Below are 22,218 nucleotides of genomic sequence, written 5' to 3'. Positions count from 1 at the left end.
ATGCACCTAACTGCTCTCTTCTCATTACTGCCACTAGTCAGTTTTACAGCACATATATACTATGAATTGCAAATTCAAGGCAAATATAATGCATTTCCTCTTAGGTTTATTTATTTTTAGGGCACTTTCAGGTATCTGGTATGCGTTTTGTTTTGAACCTCCACAACTGCGGTGTCGGCTGCTGAAGCTAGATTTTTCTAAAGCAGCGGTTCTCAATCTGTGGCTCTGGACTCCATGTTGCTGACTATCAGACTAATACCCCTTTCCCACTGCAGCTTTTAAATGGTAATTTGCTGGTTTTTTAGCCCTTTTATATGGAGAGAGCTGCAGTGTGAAAGCTCCAGGTTGCTTTACCTGTTTAACAAATACCAGTATTTGGTAAACGGGTAAAAAGCAGTGTTTTACCCGTTTAAGAACCTTTTTTTGGCAGTGGGCAAGGGTCTTAAACTGTATCCCACACTGGTCTCCCCACTCCCCTGATACCTTGCAGCTGGTACCCCTGGTACCCCCCTCCCCCGGTACCTGGCAGCAATCCTGGAGTCTGTGCTCAGGCGGAGGAAGCAGGTCCATTAGGAGAGTGTGATTTCATCGGCGGGGTCCCTGCTGCAAATGGGAACTAGCAGGCTGCTCATTACATATGTAACGAGCGGCTCATTCATATGCACATATGTAATGAGCAGGATCCGCTGCCTCCTAGGGACCCATGCACGCCCGCTGCCTACCCCGCTGCCAGGTACCAGGGCAGGGAATGTTACTAGGTGCTGCCTACTGCATGGTATATTACCGTGTACCTTTCACAACGGGTGCAATGTGAACGGTACAAAAACAGTAATTAACCAGTAATATACTGTTTACAACATGCAGTGTGAATGGGGTTAAACTTGCTCTGAACCGGTTAAAGAAAGGTTTATTAAAAAAAAAAAGGGTCAGAGCAGGTTTGGCAGTGGGAAAGCAGCATAACCTTTTCAGTCCCGCTCACCCTTTTCCATCACCCTATTACCCACTGTCTCGCTGTCACAATAGCTTTTACCTCACTGACCACACATCTGGGGGTTATACTGCACTAACTTGCTGGGGTACTCTAATAGTTTTTATGGTCTGAAGGGGTCCCAGAGCAAAATAGTTTCAGAACCCCTGAACTAAAGCATTAGGCAAAGTCCCCTATCACATAGCAGCATGTTCAGAACCTTTGAAAGGACATTTATTCTTTCTCTACATCCCATTAAAAAAAAGGTGTATTATTATACATTATACAACATTGTAAAACATTCAAATTTGATCCCAAAAACGCAAATATAAAAAAAACAGATGGTGATTTTTAGTCAGTCTGATCCCCCCCCCCCCTGCCCTCAGCTTATTGTTTTACACTCTTGTTTGTCTTACTCTGTAAGAGTTCTCCCCCCCCACACACACTTTACACTTCTGAAAACCTCTCAATACACACACAAAAAAAAGAGAAAACAGGAACACAGACAATTTTGATACACCAATAAATACCAAACATCATAAGATCCATAATAAACAGAAAAGTTAAAAAAAAAACAAAATTCTGTTTGAACATGTCCCCAAAAGGGGGAAGTAACTGCATACAATAGACAGTATGGAAACGGATCCCGAGTCAATTCTCAGTTAAGTGGTCAGTCAAATAGATAATCAGCAGTGGTGCTGCCCTGTATCGACTGCAGGGCAATGAGGGGAATACCATAATCATTTGTAAATGCATTTTAGTGGACCTTAAGGATACGGCTCAGAATTCTGTAAATAACCCTTATCCAGAAAACATCAAAAGGTCAAACATTCTGGATGAAGGCTCTCATACTCACACATTACAACTGCTGATATGTCAGTCAAATGTCAGTTCATAAGGAGGGAAAAAAAAAAAATACACGTTTTTACTTCAAATCAAATGCAAAATTACAACCACCTAAACGTGGCTGTCTTGAAGAAAAAAAATAAAATAAAGGGGCCTACACACAGGGAGATAAGTGTTCTGAGCGATGCTAGATCACTTAAAATGCTTAGCACACAGCTCTCCATAGCAATGTGATGCTGAGCGATCTGTCAGGGCCAGTGTTCTCCATGAGAACATTGTCCCTGCATCTATACGATGGGGCATTAGCTATCGATATGCCCCTACATACACACATCGATGTAGGGGCAATTTCGAAGCGATCTAGTGGGATCGCTTAGAAAATGCCTGGGGATTGCTACATGTGTAGGCCCCGTAACAGCCAGACATAATTGTAAATAACATGAAGTCGCCATGATAAAGCAATTAATCTAAACATACCTCTGTGCTCTGAGTCAGTAAGTCCCTCTTTCGCCATCAGTTGGGATTGCAGACCAAGGACACCAGACAGGGCCAGAAGACTGGAGGCACTGGTGGCAGCAGCCAAGCTTTGGGGCTGCAAACTAGATGGGTGAGGTGTAAGGGGAATAGGAGGGGCATGATGTGAGAGGTGCTGGGCTTGTAGCTGGTGCTGTGGTTCAGGATCAGTAGTGGTGTGCAGAACAGGAGTAACATCACCGCATAAAGAAATGCGTGCAGGGAGAGGACATGGGGAAATGGGGAACAAACAAAAAAAAAAAAGCAGGTTAATTTTACCATTTTAAAAATCAAACTATGCCTTACAACAAAGCTGTAGGCAAACATGGTCATTTTTTTTTTTATTGCTCCATGAGTAAACATTTCACAAAAGTTAAGGCCCATACACACTTGGTGATTTTGAGCTGCTTTCAGCTCAAAGCCGCCCAGCGTGTATGGCCCGGTGATGCGCGCTCCCACATCATCGCCGCAAAAGTCAGTTTGTGGACAGCTTTCCATAGCGCTGTGCTACGAAAAGCTGTCCGCCCCCCGCTGACAGTGCCAGGCAGGAGGGAAAGCCCCCCCAACGATGACAGTGATCATTGCTGTCCATACACACTAGGCATAATCACCCAGTGTTTATGGACCTTTACACATCTGAGAAAGCCAACAGAACATATAACCAATACCAGCAAGGCAGCAAATGCTGAAAATAGATCTGCCACCCAGCTACTGCGTGAATACACATTTTACTCAATTCCATCACAGAGAATTTAGAATATGTTAAAAGAACAATCTGCAAATAGTAATAATGTACCAAGAACAATTGCAGATCTCCTAGTACAGGGCTGGGCAATTGCGGCCCTCCAGATGTTGAGGAACTACACATCCCAGCATGCCTTGCATCAGTTTCAGCATGGCCACATAGCAAAACGAAATGCAAAGCATCCTGGGATGTGTAGTTCCTCAACATCTGGAGGGCCGCAATTGCCCAGACCTGTCCTAGTAGCTCTTGATATTCTGGTGGTAAACTGCATAGAACATACATGGGCATTAGAGCATGATTTTTGCGGTGGACTGCTTTCTATAGCAGGACGTGGCAGCCGAGCAATGATGCGGAAGCGCGCATCAGTGCTCATCGCTCCTCTCTGGGCCATACACACTAGCCGGTTTTGAGCAAAAGCGGTTTTGAGTAAAACACCAAAAGTCGCCTGTGTGCATACAAAGGGAGCAAAATACATTTATCTAGAAATCTTAAGGTCCATACACACAGGGCGACTATGCACAGCGTGTATGGACAGCGATGACGCCAATCATCGCTGCGGGGAAAGCTGCTCAGTGCATACAGACTGAGCGGCTTTCCCCCTGCCCGGGGCAGATGGAGGGGGGAGGATGACTTTGCATAGCAGAGCACTATGCAAACCCATCCTGAAATCCGCTCATCTGCTGGTATAACCAGCAGATGAGCGGCTTTCCCTGCGATGATGCGGGAGCAAGCAGCAGAGCTCACCACTCATCGCAGGGCCATACACACTGGGCGGCTTTGAGATGAAAGCCAATCAAACCTGCTGTTTTGAGCGACTTTCAGCTCAAAGTCGCCTAGTGTGTATGGGCCTTAAGACCTGTAAATTTTGCCAGACGATCACTATTTACTTAAACGTTGCTGTAATAGGACAAGCGTACTTTAGCTTTCCTACTACTGGCTGTTCAGCATATTGATCAATCTGGCCATCCATTCAGGGGACAGGACTGGCACAAGTTTGAAAGAGCTAGTTACTTCATGATCAGCAAAGTATCCATTGCAAAAATAACCCAAAAGTCCTAAATCACCATTCTCCTGCTTTTGTATGAAACAGTAGGATGACTACCCACTGATCTACTCTACTGCCAACAAGGGTAACTATTCACAATTAAATCAGTATTTCAGGCTCTCAGCAAGTTGGAGTCCTAGTCATGTTACCAAATAATATTGCACAAGGCTAAGCAGCGTAATAACAAGATCAGGAAATGAGGCAGACAGGAATTGCTCCACAGGCTATTGGGGTAACCAAAAAGAATCACTCCCATGCCTACATCTTGCAGGCTTTCTTTATTTTTTAAGGCAGCTTTACTATAAAAAGCTGAATTATATGGTATTAGGTGAACCACTAATGGTCAACAGGGACTAGGTCGACAATAACAAAAGGCTGACACAAAGTAAAGGTAAGAATGAACATGCTTAACATGAGTTCACAATTTTGGTGTCTACATATGTTGACATGGACACTATATAAGTGTACTGCGTCCCTTCGCCTGGCTCGCCATGCTTGGAACACTTATAATCTAACTATACCCACTTGAATGGTTAAGTATGAACCGGCCTGTCAAACTCCGTGAAAAACTCGGGTCAACCATGTTTATGTCAACCATCTATCAATATAAACCTAAGGTATGTCAACCTAATCCATGTCCACCATTAGTGGTGGACCTAGTCATAGTCGAACCAGGGACCAGATACCGAAATATTATAACTTTTATTATTTCTACTTTTCTTTTTATTCACACACAGGTTATTCCCACTATATATGTGCATCAAGCCCCATCTTGTGCGATTCTGAAAGGACCACGGAGGACAAAGAGAGCAGTGTCTGGACCATCATAAAAACAACCCTACTCCCCTCAAAATGTGGCCATGTTCTCAGCTCCTCCCCTCATTTCCATGCTTTTAAATACTTTAGGTACAAATACAAAAGCAGAAATAAACACCAACTATTGAATAACCCACTTTATCCACTTTGATGCAACAGTATATAAATCATAAACAATATTGCACAGGTCCTGGTCCAACCAACCCTTCCCAAGCAAATTCTGATTCACTAGTTGAGTGCTACAAAACTTTACCACAAAAAAATATTTTTATTCCTTCACTTGTTCACACATAAAACTAGAAAAGCAGTAACATGGAGGGAGTGGGAAGTGTACACACCACAGTCAGCTGAGGGGGGATGAAACGTACCCCGATGGCTGCATTCAGCTCAGCCATGGTCACCTGTTTAGCTCGCTCAACTGCCTGGACCACCTGCTGTTGGTGCTGTATCAGTAGGGAGTAAAATAAGAAATTAGGTTTGAAATGTAAGGGTTTGGGGAAATTTCAATACAGACATTCCTTACTTAGCGACCAGGTTCCGTTCCTACGACTATGTAGTTAAACAAATGTGTATAAAAAATACATGATACAAGTAAAGTACACTTCTAAATAAAGAAAAGTCATACTCCTCCTATCCTATGACATGTTGCGGAGACGTTGCAAAACATGCACAGCACGGGTCACTAAACAGTCTGGGCGGGTTTGTAAGTACGAATAGTTAGGTGGGACGCAAAAGCGGGTCGTAAGTCAGAGCAGTTGCAGTGCGGTCGATAAAAGAAGGCCAGGATGCAAGTCTGAGTGGTTGTTAAACAGGTAGGTTGCCAAGTCAGGAATGTCTATATATCTAAAAGGAGGAAACTGGGTAATAAGAGTTTTTTTTTTAAAGAATTAGGCAGAAATTAAGAAACATCAAAAGAAGCAATGAGTAGGAGAAAAGGATTCTGGAGCTGCTTAACAGTTACCTCTTGAGACAAAAATGGGACCAGTTGTGCACAGATTACGTTCAGACGCTTGGCAATTTCAGTCTAGAATGAAAACAACATTCAAATACACATACCAGATAGCCTGAGCCAAATATGTCATTGTAGTTACGATAGACATCTATTATTAAATTAACTACTAGATAAAATTGTTGCCTGGTAAAAGAATGTCAGAGTGAAGCCAGTAACAAAGCTAAAACTGGAAGCAGATGGCCGACTTCTTGATCTGGAAATATAGAACTTTATGCTACAGTGACTGTCATTTCACAGATTTTATATTAAAGGGACAAATATTACTTTACAATTCATTCAGATGCCCTCAGTTTGGAATGGGCAAGGAAAAATTAACCAAGCAACCATACCAGATTGCCACCATGATAAGTGCCCTGATCTTGTGTGAAGCCACCACCAATCCACTTGTGAGACAATGTAAGGAGGTGACAAATAACCTTCTACATAAAGCCTACAATTCATAAATCAAAAACTTCTATGCTACTGACCATGACTTACAAGATGTGCATTGCCGGGTCACACCCAGGAATGGTACTTCTTTACTTTCACGGCGCCAGCATGGCGCCGTGCTACTTCCGGCTTCTACGCTCGCCACAAACTATGTAAAATAAAGGAACTTAACGCCATGCCAACATGGATAGTTCATACCTCCACTATCCATGTTGGCATGGAGTTGATTTTAAATAGCGTGGCGAGCCTCCGAGCCCGCAGCGTGGGCGAGCGAAGCGAGCCCCGCAAGGGGACTCAGACGCACGGCGCCATGCTGGCGCCGTGAAAGTAAAGAAGTACCCCAGGAATTTTTACACTGTTCCAAAACTGGTGCGACCCGGCAGAGACTCCTATCCTACTGGTGGCCCTACCCAGCTTATTGCCAGGTTTGAGGATTTCCCCGGATGCACGTGACGAGCTTGGAGAGGCGCACATCTCCAAGCACTATCTCTTCCTATACTGTGAACGGGTCTTGTGTCACATAAAACCTGGATACATCTTCACCCTGCAGTGGAGCCAGATCAAACCAGTGTCCAACCCTGCTTGCTGCCAGTTTATGATGTCATTGTTAGTACAAGTCACTGTTTCAGGTGCCAGAACAAGTTGAGGATATATACACACACAAGAATGAACACCACTTGGGAAACTGTTTGCATGCATTAACTGCTGGAGTTTTTTGGGCACAAGGGTGTATATATATATAATTATGTGCGTGTGTGTGTGACTGATTGAGTTCCGAAGAATCGTTTGGCATGTGACAGCCTGTGTATAAGGAAAAGTATTCAACAATTCTGATGCTTGTTTTTAAAAGGTGAAAAAATATTTTGTTTATTTGTCCAGTGTCTATAGAGAGTAAGTGCATGACAGGGGGTGGTAACTTAAAATCTGTGGGGGGGGGAGACTGCATGATGTAGAAATCAGATGTACAGAAGCTTAGTATAAGCCTCAAAGTTGTACATATTCCTTACTATGCAGTTAACTACATATAACATGCCTCTCTCCAGCAGAGCACAATCACAAACAAACAGCACGGATCATACACTGGCAATGCAGAACTGCCATGTAATAGTGAAAAATGAAAAAAAAAAAAAAAAAAAGAACACTGAAGTATGATGTGAAGGACACAGGAGAGGACAGCACGATAAAATGACTGCCTATGTCTTTCCTTGCTCTTCTAATTGGAATGCCACTCTCCATCCAACCTGACTGGCAGGCCTGAGCGAGCGTGGCAGAGAAGAAGCTGGCTCAAGGGGCTGTGATGGATTTTACCTCCTTACAGAGGGAGGAGGGACTAGCTCGTTAATGTGCAATTTACCGCTACTTTAACACAGCACGAGGACTAAGTAAGCTGCTCCCAAAGAGATACAATGAGGGAAACTGATGAACAAAATATTGTTTGGAAGGAAAAACAAAACAGAAGTGGTTGAAGTAATGGTACAGTACTAACACAGGGAAATCAAATAATGTCAGGCTGATGATTAATAAGAATAAAGTCAAGAATATGGATTTACCTGTTTGTGCATTTCAATATTCAGTCCATAAGACATTTCATAATACTGCAATGAAACAATAACTGCTTTTCAAGATGGTCTCAGAATTTTTCCCATGCCAATATTCCCTAGAGACATATCTACCATACCAAGCCTTTAAAGCAATAATATTATTATACATTTAAATGTAAGCTGTGCACTACTGAGCTAATCACTGAAATCAAATAAGCACAAGTTTTAAGTCTTCACTTAAGCTGAACAAGATGCTGTTTCAGGCCTCTTGCTAAGTGCTGAGGGTACAAAACACTGCAAGTATGCTAGTTAGATAAAAGGTACGCCACTAGAAGGCTGACACGCTTAACAAAAAAAAGGTAAAAAAACCCCCAAAACACAATTCTTCTCTCAGGGAGAAGGCCCTCCGTCATTTTGAATTAACTGTGGTATGTGGTTTCAGCTGAGAAATTGATTAGGTGGAAATACTTCATAAAATCCATAGCACTACTCTGGGCAACATTGCATAGTTTATTTTCTTTGATTCTTATACAAAAGCTAAAATATCTGGGATCAGCTTTACTTTGTTTTTTTCTTTTTCTTGTGTAAAACTAAAAAATATAACATTACCATATTTAAATATTGATATGCCAGGAGAGCTTAATCTTTGCAGCTCAAACTCCAGTTTATCACATATTTAGAGGAGGCATTGGTCATGCGTCACAGAACTAGTATTGATAACAAATGGCTCCTCAGCTTACATGCCATCACGGTAATCCCAAGAGCTCACCACCTCCTTTGCATGTTAAATCAACTCACCATGACATAGTGTCTTTGGATCTCTGTTTTTTCAGTTGCAAGCTTCTCACACTCCATCTTTAAACTTCACAAGGTAAGAAAGCAAAAGGAAGAGTTTACAGATTTGCATTCATCGCAAAAAAATAAATAAAAAAAAATAGTGATTTGAGACTACTATTCCATAATCTTAATATCGCCAATTAAAAATGTGTTTTAAAGGCCCATACACACTATACTATTATCTTTCCAATCTGGCTGGTTGGAATGAAAAAATCTGAAAATTGGGAAAAAATTACAATCAACCGTTTGCTCCCAATCATCTGCATAAATTGATTCAACCAATTTGTCTGTAGGACCAATTTTTGTCTGTTTTCCATGATTAGGAACAAATGGTCAATTGTCATTTGATCCCACAAATTTCCAGATTTTCAATCAAACCAGCCAGATTGGATAGATAATCTTCTAGTGTGTCTGGGCCTTTAGGTATATAATCTCCAGGCTCCAATTTATAATGGTGCATGAGGTTCCAGAGATATATTCATGCAGGGATATCTCTCACCTGTGGTATTGACTTTGCAAGAACTGAAACTCCTCCTTAATACGATCCAAGGTTTCAGGGTAGGTCAGTTTAAGGCTTTGAGGGGGGCCAGATCCTGCTCCAGCTGCCACTGACGCCTGCAAGTGTGACTGACAAGAGACAAAATACATCAAGCACCTAAAGGGAAGCCTTCAAATGTTAATACACAACATACATCTCTAACCCAAATACAATTTTAAAACATTTCAAATCTTTCAACCCCTCCCACACAAACCCACCAAATACCATTAGTGTCCAAAATACTGCTTCCTAATACACAAGATTTAACCGGTTACACAGATAGCAGCTTGCTTAGTGCCTTCCATGAGCCCACTAGAACATTCTCTTCATCTGAACCAAACAATGAAGTTAACTTTACAAATCTGTAGATCATGGTCTCCTGTGCGCATCCCAACTTTAACTGAAATATATGCTATATTTCAATCAGTATGTAAACCCTCAGATTACCATCCTCTCTCTCAAGGCGGGATGTTGTAACATCCGCTGCCCATTATCGCTGGGGCATTGCATTATTAATTACGGCATATGCTCTAACATATGCGATTATTAACGCAAGAGACAGTTCTTGCCATAAGAGCTGTCCCTTGCGATGCAGCGCCGGCACTGGACTTTCAGGACTGTGACCTGGGAGTCCATCTGCGCATGCGCAGAGTGACAGCGCCGGCTGCAGGGCATGCTGGGAGGGATCCGTGATGGATCCCTCAAACAGCGCTGCGGTAAGAAGCCCATAGGCTTCTGCAGGGAATTGCCAGCTTTTGCTGGAGATTCCCTCCGCAACGCTGCCATGCGGAGGGGCCATACAGCATACAGAAATGCGGTAAAAACCCCGATAACGGGGTTTTTACCGCATTTCTGCTTTAGAGAATCTCCCCCTCAGGCACCTGCCCCTCCAAGAATCTCAAGAGGTTTCCCTACACTCAGCAGATCGGGACCACTTTAGTTTAAACTTTGTTTTAAAAACAAGGTGGTCCATTAAGATTTAGCAGTATTCAAGTAGGACTTTAATACTGATAAATCTTAATGCTATTAACTAATTTTTAATTCCTTTGGATCACTGCTGTATTTGAATTTGTAAAGTACTCTTCTCATATAGACACTAAAAATTTTAGGTGTTCCCGATATTGTTCGGTTAACTTCCCTCACCCAACACATTGCAACAGCGATCATTCATACAATTTATATAGGTTATAATAATGCACCATCTCCTCCAAACGTTTAACATGAGTTAACTCAGGACTGAGACATACATTTCGAAAGTTACACAAAAAGAACCATTACTCTTCATTCTACAAGTGTTGGTTGGTGGAATGAAGGATGCATAAAGGGACTGTTGGAATGTAGTGTACTTGTTTCCTAGCATGGCGTCCAGATTTTCTACGCATGCTAACTTAGTGAAATCGCATTGCATGCGCTTTTTGCATGACATGCAATGCGATTTTCCATATTGTCATATATTTCAGTAAAAGTTACAGTTCTTACTTAACACATGTCGTCTTTACCGTCTCAGATGTATGATATGGCAGGTGCAAATGTGTTCCTAAAACACCCCCACTATCCATGCCACCACGAAGCGTGGCGAGTGGCGGCGTAACACATCCTCCGACCTTTTTATACCCCCACTATCCACGTCGGCGTGGAGTTGATTTTATATAGTGTGGCGAGCGCAGCGAGCCTGAAGCGTGCCCCACGAGGGGACGTGCATTACTTTACATGTATTCCGCGTCCCCTCGCCACACTAGATAAATTCAACTCCACGCCAACGTGGATAGTGGGGGTATGAAAAGGTCAGAGGACGCGTTTCGCTGCCCCTTGCTGGGCTTGCCACGCTTCGGGTGGCGTGGATACTGGGGTGACGCAATATCATAGTAAGCACCCATCACACCACATGGCATGGGTGCTTATACAATGAAATATCGCATCTCATTTGGTGCAAGGCGATCCTATGCGAGATTTCATTGTATAAGCACTGTGCACTTAATATGGACATCACATGCATCGTACAGCACTATACACGGTACGCAATGCGATTTTCCTATGCAGAATAGCACACTAAGCTATTTGCTTAGTGGGCGCCGTGCTAGGAAACAAGTACCGAATGTACTGACACAGATACACACACTTTTGTGCATATAGTTTAGTGTGCATGCAGTAGTTAATGGTGAATGCACACGTGGGTCTTTATCACCCCTCCTATAGACTGTACTTGGAGTAAAATCCAGACTTTATAGTCAATGACAGCATGCAAATGGATGTATATGCACTATATCGTTTGTCCAGAAGTTCAAGATAAATCTTTAATAATATAATTTACAGCTTTCAGGGCAAGATTCAATCAAGTATGGAAGCTGCCAGGACCCATTCAGGCAAGTTTTGTGCATTAACTAGAAAGATAGATTAGGCTTGCAGCTTCTCTATACCTGCAAGTAGATTCTACCTACTGTAACCGGTATATAGATGCGGACAGCAGCTCATGTTAACTTGAATCTGCCTCTGAGTCTACCAAATACCACGGTTAATGATAATTGGTAGATGCAAACAGACAGTCCTTTTGTATTAATACTAGCGACCCGCCCCTACTTCACACGGGTACATTTTTTCTAGAACAGTGATGTACCCGTGCAAAGTAGGGGTGGTTCACTAGTGTATTATATATGTATGCTGCATAGTGCTACTTTCTTTTAAACTATGTAAGGATCTAATTAGACAAACTGGACTAAAACAGATCTTATGAACTTACACAACATGGTAACACTCATTAAATAAATCATGGCATTTCCATTTGCAAGACTGTAGAAGCTGGTGCACAACATAAATATAGTCCATGTCCTCTCCAGGAAAGTTTCAACTGCGTTTTTTATTTTATTTTTTACATGCCACACTTCACCCAATGGCCCGAAGGCTAAAATGCTGTAGGGGCACCACAACAGAGACCCCTCTCACATGAGTAAGAGGCAGGGTGCACTTTGGATGGCAGTAATACCGCAGAGAGTGTACATGCGCACAGTCTCCATGTGTATTGCTGGCCGCCATATCTGTACCCATCCAGTAAGTGGCCAATATCTGCCTAAAGTCTATAAAAAGTTGTGAATTTCATTTAAAAATTCTTCCTATCAAGATCCCAAGGATATCAAAAATTCTCAATTCTTTATAGTACCCAGCTGGCAACATTTATGGTATCAGTGTTCTACCCAGAAAAACAGAGAAAGCATATAACACAAGCGAACCCAAAAATATCAATGATTGCTAGAAGATTGGTACAAAGAATGCATCACAGCCCCAAGATAGAAACATTCCATGTGCAGAAAACAGACAGTGACTGTTTGGCTGATAAATATTCAGGTTCATTTCTTCACAATCAATAACAATGAATGCTGGTCAATATGGTTTATTTGTATGGCATTGCGGGTACACTGCAGCGTGAAAGAGTAGGTGAATGTGTCATTTAGATCAAGACAAATAATATATACACATTTCAGCATTCAAATATACTCCATTGTAAGCACACATGAAGAAAAGGTTTTCTTTGTTATAGCCAATAATCATTATGGGGGAAATCATTTAAGGTTCCAGTGCAATCTCCACACATATGCACCCGTCCTTATCACTACTTCATGTTAAAGGGGCGGCCATTTGTATCCCACATATCAGGTTGTTTTAAATACAGCAGACAGAAAATAATGTACTATTGTGAAACCAGGTACTGCTGGCCCAGCTGTCTAGAAGAAAAAACTAGCATCACATTTGGCTTCAGCCATTCAGCACACAGTGTTCATATTGCATACTAGTAGTCTGATTAGGAAACCCAGTGATGTCCCAAGGACTCCCTCAGGATAAACTGAATATTGATACCTCATGGACTGCATTCTATTTATCAGTATGCCCCTACAAAGTATTGTAAATCTTTTTTTCTTGCTGATCAATGAAAATTTACCAGGGCAGCTGGGCTGATGGATTTGTCTGGCAGCAGTTTGGCCACACTGTCAGCTGGTCCTCTTTATATGCACATGGCCATTTTTGGACGCACAATGGTGTACTTGGTGGAATGATTGAATGTTTGTTTTATTTCGTCTTGGATGGGTGGACATTTTCCCATCAGAAAACCGATTGCGCAGACCCGTTTAGCCTTTCACACTGACTGCGGCTGATCACACAGAGTAGCATGTGAATGAGCTCGGTCTACCCAGGAAGAGAAGCATACAAATAAAGATAGAATCCATTTTTAACAAAATTTTTCTAGTTATTTCTGTGTTTAGGCAATATCCTTATGAGGAGCGCTTTTTCACAGAAAATATATAAAAGATAGTTACTTCTTCACAAACTTGCAGCCTTCTTGGAACAGGTTTTACCATTAGAGGCTATAGTTTTGCTTAAATCCTCCAAACCCAGCTTTACCAATACTCTATTCCTTAATCACATTCCCTGCTTTCTTGTGTCCAGCTGCAACCCTAACTTGGGAGACAAAGTAGGGCTGGTCATTATTGTGCTATGCAATGACTGCTTCTGGGATTGTTCACTCTTGTCAACCACCCTTGTGCTGTCACTATCTCCCACTGCATGCTGTTTCTTAGGATTTCTGAGCCTTTCTGCTTGGCCCAAATCACATTGCATCCAGAGGCTGAAGTCACTTGGTCCTGGGCAGCTCCAGAGTGTGCACACTAGTCTGTCTGTTGCGCACAGTCCCCTATTTCTCCCCATTGTACAAGCTGTAGTGGTGGGCTGGCTTGTTGTGGCTGCAGGACTATGAGACAGCGATACTCAGCTGGATACCCAAAGACCACCCTATTCTTTGAATAGCGCATGTCCTGTGACCTTTTGCTTCTCCTTGGAAACTGGCACTCATACCCTGGGTAGGGCGCCTATAGGGCTTAAAACAAAATTGGTCAGGGAGCAGTGCCCCACTAAAAAAGCCCAACAGGATCACTATAACAGGTGCATTAATGGGTTATAATCACAGGGCAGATTTTCAAAATGTTACAGACAGGAGAAATCAGAGAGGAGCTGATGAGATTATAAAAGACCAGAACGAAGGGGGCGTGGCCTAGCTGGCAAACAGGGAAGACGCACTTCCATCTGCTCCTGTTTCCATAAAGATTTTGGGGACATTTTATCATCACCCGTCACCCAGAGAAACTCTAAAAAGATCTCCAGCCCCTCTCTAGCTGCTACAGCACCCGGGACCCAAGCTGCGGAGCCGGGCAGTGCCTCCGGGCGCTGTCGCGGGTTGCGGCCTGGTCCGCGTGGAGAAGCCGGGGCCTCAATTTCCGAGGCGGGCGCCGGCGCCAGACGGAAGTGTCCCCCCAGCGACGCAGAAGGTGCAGCGGGAGACGGGGGGACCCATCGCACGCCTCCCCGCCTGGAAGAACTCACCGCCGGAGAGACCGTCCCGCCGCGCGTGCAGTTAAAGCCGGTGAGTCAGGACGGAGACACGCCGGGTGCAGGGCGCACCGCCACACACACGCCAGCCACAGCACGCGTCACTCAGGGGGGAGAGCTGCCGCCCAAGCCCTCCGGAGGCTGAGTGCTCCGGGGCAGGGAGACAGACACCCCTGTTGGCACTAGGAATAAGTGGGCGCTGTCAGATCAACAGGAGATAAGCCGGCTGGAGGGGCCCCACAGCGGCACCCCCCCCCCCAACCAGATAAAGGGGGGCTGTTACTGTCACTCAGACCTCCACTACAAGGCCAAGTACTAATAAATAAGGCCCCTTGGCTGTAAGGGTGGGTAGCCCGGCCCTTTCATATAAGTAACAGTAAGCCCGGAAAGCTGCAGACACCCAGTGCTGCAAAACTGGAGTGACGCCCGGACAGAAAGAGGCAAGTCTGACAGCACTGCTAGACCCCCACAGAGCTGGCTTTAGCCCGACCAGAACTCAATCTAACCGGGAAGGCCCCGTGCCACCCCCAGGGGAAGACATTGAGACACATCACATATGCCGCGTGGAGGAAATACACATTCACCCTCGTCCGGCACAGATTACATGTTAGAGCCTGCAGGCCGCCCTACAAGACCCAGAGTTAACCCTGAGCAGAGAACTGTAGATATCTCCCCTGTAAACACAGGTGGCCCGCCTGTGCATGTACCACAAGATGATCATATAATGTTTGGCCCCTAAAGGCCCCCACTCTACCCCTCGCACCACAAGGCAGATGAAGAAGCAGCCCCAATCTCCCCTATGTGCCTGAGATTCACACCCTGAGCTTACGGAGTGAGAGAATACAGAGCTCCCCGACTGCCCCTTCTGAATTTTGTGGCCGACGCCTAAGACGGATTTTCTGAAAATGCCTCCCAAAAGACTCAAGACACCCAAACCAGTCTCCCAGGTTCCGTTTTTCAAGCCATCCCCCAGAAGTCAGGGCAATAAAACAGAGGCCCCCTCCACGTCATCCTCCCAACCTGACCACATACCATCACCAGACGCCATACCACTCTCCCCAGCTCCTCACCAAGAGCCCGTGGGCAGACCAGAAGTGCCCGACGATGCGGCATTAACAGTGGGGACCCTCAAGCTACTGCTCAACCAAATGAAGGAGGAAGTGTCATCAGAAATCAGAACTTCCCTACAGACCTGCCAGCGCTCTATCGACGAACTGGGAGACCGCACAAATGCGCTAGAAACTAAAATGGGGGAAATGGTTGGCTCCCACAACACCCTGATAGACTCCCATTCAGCACTAGAAGAGGAAGTGGCTGCCCTGCGGGAGAAATTGGTCAGCATGGAAGATAGATCACGGAGGAATAACCTCAAAATACGGGGTATTCCAGAGAACATTTTCAACAGTAGCCTCCATGACTACGTCATTAACATCTTTAAAAAGCTGTTACCCTTGGTGACTCCTGCTGACCTCTTGCTGGACCGCATACACAGGTTACCGAAGGCGAGGTCTGCTCCTGAGGGGGTCCCCAGAGACGTCCTGATGAGAGTGCACTTTTTCCATATAAAGGAAGCCCTCCTCAAAGCTGCAAGACCCTCTGCGGACTTTGCTGCGGCCTTGGGGCCCCTTCAGCTATTTGGAGACCTGTCAAGAGATACCCTTCTTAAAAGACGCTCCTTCCACCCGGTCACGACGGCCCTACGCAAAGCTAACATAGTCTACAGATGGGGCTTCCCGACCCGTCTGTTAATTCAACGGGAAGGATCCACAATCGCAGTCTCCTCGGTGGAGGAAGGCCTGAAACTTGTGTCCAGTTGGAGGCTGCGAGACGCTTCCCCGGACGCCTCCCCTAGCCGGCGACTTCAGCAGGACTGGTCGCTGGCTGAGTAGCTCCAGAAGAGAACAGAATTCGCACCCCCCCACGTTGGACACTTTCCCCCCAACCACCCGCTTCGGTCATAGACTCTAGGTGACAGTAAAGTGATGAAGATATCGGAGGGAGGTGTCCATCCTAAACAGTTTGTTTAAATTTAATGGTTACTTAAGGTTGTCTGTAGGCCCCTTTGGTCCTGCATAAGTTCGGTGTGGATGTCCCGTCGTGCGCTGGGGCTCTCCTCTATTTGAGGTGGCATTATAGTTCGAAGGAGGTCGGACCTCCATAAGCTAGGCCCTTCTAGTTTCACTTCCAGGGTCACCTAGAATATATGTGACTCAGGCTTGTTGTAGTTCACCTCTATGTTAGAGTTAAAATTTACCCAGATCAGGGACTACAGGTGGCTTCTTATTATCTATGTTAGTTTGTGTTTTATATTTGTTTTGCAAGGGGGGTTTGGGCCCAATCCCACTACCCCCCAAGATACTTAACCCAGTTGAGGTCGTCTTGGACAGACCCCTCACTTCGACCCCTCCTGGGGTCGCCTGTCTATCTCTTCTTTCTGTCTTTTCATCCACCTCTCTCCCATCTCCACCCCATGTGTCCTACCCTCTTGCTTGCCCGTACAGAGTAGCTTATATTGTAACTGTGCCTTCTTATGCTAACATTCATCTGGTTAGACGTGCTTTTATGCAAGTTCTAGATGTCCTATAAATGATTAATGTCCTATCTTTGAACGCTAAAGGTCTGAATTCGCCCCAAAAAAGGAAGGTAGCGCTGGCTTACTTCCACAAGCAGAAAGCCCATCTCGTAGCCATACAGGAGACTCACTTTATCAAAACAGCACCACCCAGATTCTTTAACCACAGATTTCCCCAGTGCTACACAGCTAATGGCCCCCATAAAAAGGCCGGTGTTGCCATACTTGTGTCTGCTAGTTGTTCTTTTAAGGTCTCCTCTCAGCATATAGACCCGGAGGGTAGATTCCTAATATTAGTGGGAAATTTAGAGGGAGTCGAAACCACCCTAGTCTCCTGCTACGCTCCCAACACCCGTCAGATCACATTTATCAGGTCACTCCTCGCCACTATACAGAAATACGCTAAGGGCGCATTGCTACTGCTAGGGGACTTCAATACGGTCCCTGACCCAATCCTGGACAAGTCACATTCCCCAGGACACAGAATAGCCAAGCCCCCGGCTCAATCTAAGAAATTTATGCAGCTCATTAAAGAATATGACCTGTACGATGCTTGGCGCGCCAGACATCCGGGTGTGAGAGATTACACCTTTTTCTCTCACCCCCACCGGACATATTCGAGAATTGATCTCGCCTTAGCCAACAAATGGACCTTAGCCTCCATCCAAAAAAAATCGACATACTCCCTATCACTTGGTCCGATCACTCCCCCTTGCGTCTGAGATGGGAACTGACCGCTTACAAGACTTCCCCAGGACCATGGCGCCTGGGCAGTTCTGCCCTGTCGCAGTTAGAATCTAGGAACTCCATTAGAGATGCCCTGTCCTTATATACCACAACCAATGACCCAGCCGACACCAACATACTCACATACTGGTGCGCCTTGAAGGCTGTAGTGAGAGGCACGGCAATACAGGTCGCTGCCAGAGCAAAGAAAACAGAGGCAAAGGAGTTGTTGGCGGCAGAGACAGAGCTGGTTAAACTAGAAGTAGCCCATAAGAATAACCCCTCTGATGAGGCAATATATGCTGCACTCGCGCGATCTAGAGATAAGGTTAATGCGTCAGCTTTCAGGGAAGTACAAAAAAATATCTCCAAACTGAACCAGAGCTTCTATCTCTTTGGGGACAAAACGGGTAGATTGCTCGCCAGGAAACTGAGAGGTAGAAGGACCAAGACGAGAATAGATCTTTTGATAAACGCTAGGGGTGCTAGAGTCACCGACCCTATCCAAGTAGCAGACACTTTCGCAGAATATTATGCCAAACTGTACAACTTAAGAGATGACCCACATACTCCCCAGCCCTCGGAAGCTGACATCACTTCTTTTCTGGACGAAATTGACCTCCCTGAGTTACAGTCCAAAGCCTGCCAGGCCCTTAACGCCCCCTGGTCCCTGTCAGAGGTAGAGGCTGCAATAGATGCCCTGCCAAACAACAAGGCCCCGGGTCCAGATGGGTTCCCATCCAATTTCTACAAATGCTTTAAGTCTGAACTAGGCCCGATCCTACTGCAAGTATTTAATAAAGCATCTCAATCTGGGAAATTCCCCGGCGAAATGCTTGAGGCTAGGATAATCACGATCCCCAAACCTGGGAAGCCCACTACGGCGGTTCAGAACTACAGACCCATCGCCCTTTTAAACACAGATTTGAAACTGTACGCAAAATTAATCGCTAACAGGTTGGCTCCGTTACTCCCTTCCCTGGTAAAGATTGACCAGGTAGGCTTCATCCCGGGCAGGCAGGCTCCGGACAACACTCGGAGAGTACTTAATGTTGTTGAAGTATGTGAACGGGCCCAGTCACCATTATTATTGCTGTCTTTAGATGCCGAAAAGGCTTTCGACAGGTTACATTGGGGATACCTGAGGGAGGTACTGGTACGTTTTGGAATCCGTGGGAGAATGCTAGACTCGATACTTGCCCTCTACTCACACCCTTCTGCGAGAGTGTTTGTGAACGGAACCATCTCTAGTAGCTTCCAGATAACAAACGGCACGAGACAGGGGTGCCCCCTATCCCCTTTAATATTCGTGTTAGCGATAGAGCCACTGGCAGAGAAGATCAGGTCGGATAGCCGAATAGAAGGACCAGTCATAGGGGAAATTCTACACAAAATCTGTTTATTCGCGGATGACGTCCTTCTCTGCCTCCAAAAGCTGAACACATCCTTGCCCGCGCTGCATGAGATCTTAGACGCGTACTCCGCAATCTCATATTATAAACTTAACACCACCAAGACAGAGGCTTTCCCTCTAAACATACCCGAAACAGAATTGGCCCGCCTGAAAGACCAATATCGCTACGCATGGCAGGGAAGGGCGATTAAATACCTGGGAGTGTTAATATCTCGGGAAACTCACTTGATGGAGTGTAATTACATGCCGCTGATTGCTGCATTTCAAAAACTAATAACGGAATGGTCCATGCACGAAATTTCGTGGATGGGCAGACTGGCAGCATCCAAAATGGTCCTCCTCCCGAAACTCCTCTACCTATTTCGATCAATCCCCAGAAGACCTCCCAGGTCTTTAATGTGCAAAATTAATGCCATTTTTACAAAATACATTTGGAAAGGATCACGCCCCCGGGTGGCTAAAAAATACTTGGCCCTACCAAAGGTTCTGGGGGGGGGAGGCTTCCCGGATGTTGAGTTGTACCAGGCCGCGTGTCTACTGAGCCAGGCCGGGGATTGGTGCGACTCCGGATCCCCTAAACCGTGGGTGGGGGTGGAACGCTCGTTAGCCTCTAACATCCCGTTGGTGGACCTACTCTGGGTCCCCCTGCGGGCTATCCAGAAAAAGTCGGAGCTATGCTCAGCAACGAAGGCTACTCTGGAGGTGTGGCATGGGGCACTCGCCAGCGTGGGTGGGCTAAGCCTGCCGAACGTGGCGATCTCTCTGGTAGCCATTTCTAAACTCATCCCCAACCTAAATTTGAACCCGTGGTACGCCGCAGGGATCTCCACCTTAGGCCAATTAATCCAAGAGGACTCGTTACAGCAGTTTTCCGACCTCCAAGCGAAGTACGGCCTGCCTAAAAGTGAGTTCTACAAGTACCTTCAAATCCGCCACTGGCTAGCAGCTAACAGAGAAGGCCCAGTACCAATGGCGCCTGCTCCCAAGGTCCTCACCTCCAGATTAAACAGCAAATCGCAAAGAGGGGGTATTTCAAGATGGTACAATTATCTCATCTCCGTAACAAAAAAAGGGAAGTTGCCGGCCCAGATCAAGTGGGAGACGGATCTCAAGGTTTCTCTTAATGAGGAAGTTTGGGACACAATTTTCCACTCAGGATTTAAAATGTCTAAATGCATTCAACATACGGAAATGTTTCTTAAAATTTGTCATAGATCATATTTCACTCCGACTAGACTACATGCCATTTGGCCAAATGTCTCACCCTTATGTTGGAGAAAGTGTGGCAATGTGGGCACATTGCTACATACATTTTGGCAGTGCCCCTTGCTGGCCCCCTTCTGGTCAGAGGTGTCCGCGTTGGCCAACAAGGTCCTTAGACTCCGGGTCCACCTGACCCCAGTACTGGCCCTTCTCCACTATTCCGAAACACTGACAGGGAGTGACCTATATATATTGAGACACATCTTAATAGCAGCCAAGGCAGGCATTGGACGTCTGTGGAAGTCGGTGGAGGTGCCCCTGGTCGGCCAGGTAATTAGCAAGGTACATAACCACTTTCTATATGAGACAACGAACGCTAAGTACAACGAACGCTAAGTACACCTCATCAAATGCATCGATCCACTTGAAATGGCTCAAATGGGCAGAATTTAGAGAAACGCAAGGCCTCACCCTAACCAGAATAGACTTATGGGACAGAAATACCTTGACATCCCCCCCACATTCGTAAGAATAATGGCCAATACTTGAATATAAGTTACATATTACATTTCGCTGCATGTACAACTCCCCTCTCCCCATGCCTCCCTCACCCTAATGTGTCTCTGCAAAAACTGTTACTGTCATGTCCACTTTTCTGTTTCCCCTACTTCCCAAGCTATCTTTCCTCTTTCTCTTTCTATCTTAATTTTCTTAAGTAAAACTCAGGTCAAATTTCCGCGTAGGTTTAAATTTTATCTGTCTCCCTATTTACCATTAGCCATTTGTGCTTTGGGATTTGCTATGATTTATATTATGTTAAATGGCCTTATGTTGTTTATACCAATTCCGTGTAAGATTTAACAACCTGACCTAATAAAAATCTATTATGAAAAAAAAAAAAGACCAGAACGAAAATTACATTTTACTGGGGACAGCTTAGGACACTAATACTTGAACCCACAAAAGAAATATAACATTTTTATACAATGATTTGTATTAACTAATTACATTTCTTCTTAATTCCTCTTTGTTTGTAATTATTTTTGTGAAAAAAAAAAAATATATATATATATATAATATATAAAAGTTAAAAAAAAGCCTGTCTGGACTTTGTAATACATCTATTGGACAGAAACTACAGTTTTACACGTAGTGCCATTTTTTTTTGCATAAGATTAACCAAAAACCACAGATACTAGTAAGAACATGACAAAACAGGAAACCTTCACCTTCCTATAGCCAAATGCATTTTATACATCATGCTGGTTAACCGCACGTAGGTATGTTCACAATGCACTCCTATTGCCACAAAACTTCCTTTCCGGTGCATTGAATAAAGTGAAACTCCATCAATAAACTGGAACTGAAGTTACACATGTAAATGCAATGGTTCAGGCACCTTATTAGAAAATGGTTTTATACTTGCACGTATTTACAGGTTTTAAACTGGTAAACAGTATTATTCTGCATTTTAATGTAAGTGGCTATGAGTAGTATATTTAATCCATACAGCAATTTCCAAAACTATTATAGTCTAGGACTTAACCCTATGGACTCCAGCATGGACAGCCTTAAGTCAAATAGTAGTGGATTCCACATTTACACTGCCATAAACATCACAGGGTTACTGCACATGAACAC

At 44.7% G+C, this 22,218-nt stretch overlaps 1 protein-coding gene across 6 annotated transcripts in view; it reads right to left on the bottom strand.

The window, feature by feature from the left end:
- Positions 1 to 22,218, bottom strand: part of LOC146073832 (transducin-like enhancer protein 1) — a 58,002-nt gene that overhangs the window by 17,500 nt on the left and 18,284 nt on the right. For 4 of the 6 annotated variants that reach the window (XM_083181338.1, XM_083181368.1, XM_083181358.1 and 1 more), the window contains exons 3-8: positions 9,251 to 9,378; positions 8,713 to 8,776; positions 7,924 to 7,968; positions 5,894 to 5,956; positions 5,271 to 5,375; positions 2,291 to 2,480 (exon numbers count right to left, since the gene is read on the bottom strand). In XM_083181338.1, the coding sequence (XP_083037464.1) occupies positions 2,291 to 2,480; positions 5,271 to 5,375; positions 5,894 to 5,956; positions 7,924 to 7,968; positions 8,713 to 8,776; positions 9,251 to 9,378 (595 nt within the window). The remainder of the gene's footprint in view (positions 1 to 2,290; positions 2,481 to 5,270; positions 5,376 to 5,893; positions 5,957 to 7,923; positions 7,969 to 8,712; positions 8,777 to 9,250; positions 9,379 to 22,218) is intronic. The other 2 variants (XM_083181374.1, XM_083181383.1) reach the window with 1 other exon arrangement.

Source organism: Crinia signifera, chromosome 1, assembly GCF_055691185.1.
Source record: "Crinia signifera chromosome 1, ASM5569118v1, whole genome shotgun sequence".
Taxonomy (NCBI): domain Eukaryota; kingdom Metazoa; phylum Chordata; class Amphibia; order Anura; family Myobatrachidae; genus Crinia; species Crinia signifera.
Note: the sequence above shows the minus strand (reverse complement) of the source record. Positions and strands in the feature narration are given on the sequence as shown.